The 2,024-nt window shown below is 43.4% G+C and overlaps 1 protein-coding gene across 1 annotated transcript; it reads right to left on the minus strand.

Annotated features, from left to right (window-relative positions):
- Positions 1-533: 533 nt before the first annotated feature.
- LOC101301744 lies at positions 534-1,536 on the minus strand. Its single transcript, XM_004291131.1, has 2 exons — positions 1,273-1,536; positions 534-1,148 (listed from the first exon to the last, which is right to left on the minus strand). Exons 1-2 carry the CDS (start codon positions 1,448-1,450, stop codon positions 889-891), a joined length of 438 nt encoding a protein of 145 aa, XP_004291179.1. The 5' UTR covers positions 1,451-1,536; the 3' UTR covers positions 534-888.
- Positions 1,537-2,024: the final 488 nt, after the last annotated feature.

Consider the following 2,024-nt stretch of genomic DNA (forward strand, 5'->3'; position numbering starts at 1 on the left):
CTTTGTCAACCGCTTGTAACCGCCATGCACACGTATGCACCCTAGAGTGCATCCGCGCGCACCCTGCCGAGCACCCTGCAGCGCACCTTCGTAGCACCCTGCCGAGCACACTTGACATGCACCCGGCACTGCACCTTTTCATGCATCCTGCCGCACCCAACATTTCACCCTACCGGGCACACTTATCATGCACCCGACGCTGCACCCTGCCGAGCCTTTGGGGTCCATGCCGCCTTCCTTCCTTTGGCTTGGTTCGTTGCCGCATACCAACTTTCCCATCCTACTAGAGCTTGTCCTTGCTTGAGCCTTCGTGCGTCCCAACATGGTGCAAAGACAACCCATGCCGCGCGCCTTTGCCGCCTATGAAGCTTTAGGGGTGTAACAGGAGGCCAGTAAGTAATCAATTGCATGTTGTTTTGTATTTCTTTAATTTCTAGCTTTTTTGTCAATCTTATTTGTTGAAATATTGCTGAAAGATCAAGATCAACCATGCCTGTAAAGGTAGTTGAGCATGAATTTCTTTGTCGGTTAGTGACTGGTTAAACGTTAATGTTTGATGCATTATTTGGTATAGATCCATAAACATGCTTTTTAGTTAACTGAATTAATAGTTTGAGATTGTAATGTTTAGTATAACACTCAAACAAATTTATCTTTTATTATGTAAAACAAGCTCCCAACTAATTTATTCCCCTATAACTCGCATACAGTGTCATAAAGAAAGAAGAAGATCGATCACCATCTTCATTATTCTCACTCAGATCCTTCCAGAATTATTGAATACAAAATACTAATCAATCTGGGGTATGTGTATGTGTAAGTGTGTGTGTAATTCTATATCAAGGCCAAAAAGGCTTTTGTTAAGTGTGAATGTGCATGGATCGATGATCAGTTGTTCCAGTGCGGAAGTGGCACAGCGAAGAGCTTCATGAGCCCGTCCTTGCAGTTGTAACCATTTTTGTCACCGCTGGCAAAGTAGTAAGGCCTCCACTGGTTAAGCTCAACTTTGAAGCCCTTGCCGGCACCCTGGTTTGGACCGGCCAATATCTTGGCCTTGCTGAAGTCGCAGCTTATGTAGCTCCACAGGTTGGGAAGCAGGTACACGCTGTAGCCGCTGTTCTTCTCGCTTGGCGGATCATACTTGAACACTGCAGCATTATAACAAACACAGAGAAGTGAGCGTTATTAAATGAAATGCATTAACACATAATAGAATTTTTCGACATGCATAATGCATGATGCATGTAATGTGTGCATTCGAGTGGGACTTACAGAGTTCGTCGTTTATGTAAAAAGGGCTGTTTTGGAGGACCCATTCTGTGTAGTTAAAGCCGAAACGCCAGCCTTCACTCCCTCCGACGACAATGGTTTTGGCCTCGCTAACTGCGAACAGAGAAGCAGCAGCTAGGAGGAGAATGAAGCCTTGTGTAGTGTAACTGATGGAAGCCATTTGCGTATCTTAAACTAGTAGTTGTTGTTCTTCAACTTCAACAATGTTCCAAGTAAAATGTATAAACTGGAAGATGAGAAGGTGATGAGAAAACAGAAGCGCTTATAGGGTTTATATAGGAAAAAGAATTTGACTATTGCCTCTGTCAATTGAATTGGTTGGTGATGAAATGCGACGGTTTAATTTTGAATCAAGTAATTCAACATGTTCTTGTTTGCAGATTCCAGAAGGTGATTTTTTGCTCCGTTTTTTCTCATTTGGTAATTACTGAACTGCCAAAGTTCAGATTAGTGACATTACTTGGCTTCAATCAGAAAAAATGGAGGGCACAGAAGTAAAATGCATGGTTGACGAATGGTTTTGGTCATGGCTATTTAGGTGATCATCCACTAAGAACAAGAACTTGTGCAGTGGCTATAATTACTGGCGCATTAAGGGTTCAAAAGGTCAGAGTAAGGCAACGGGGTATTGTTAATTAGGGTGGATGTTAACACGAGGATTCAACGACGGTCAACCGACGTCAACCGACGCCATTTTTATGTCTCAATTTGCAGGCTAGCTCGTAGTGCGCTTC

This window comes from Fragaria vesca, linkage group LG2, assembly GCF_000184155.1.
Source record: "Fragaria vesca subsp. vesca linkage group LG2, FraVesHawaii_1.0, whole genome shotgun sequence".
Taxonomy (NCBI): domain Eukaryota; kingdom Viridiplantae; phylum Streptophyta; class Magnoliopsida; order Rosales; family Rosaceae; genus Fragaria; species Fragaria vesca.

Coding starts and splice junctions, on each gene's coding strand:
- LOC101301744 (XM_004291131.1), bottom strand. CDS start 1,450: ATGGCTTCCATCAGTTACACTACACAAGGCTTCATTCTCCTCCTAGCT. Junction 1,149..1,272: donor TTACATAAACGACGAACTCT/GTAAGTCCCACT, acceptor ATAATGCTGCAG/TGTTCAAGTATGATCCGCCA.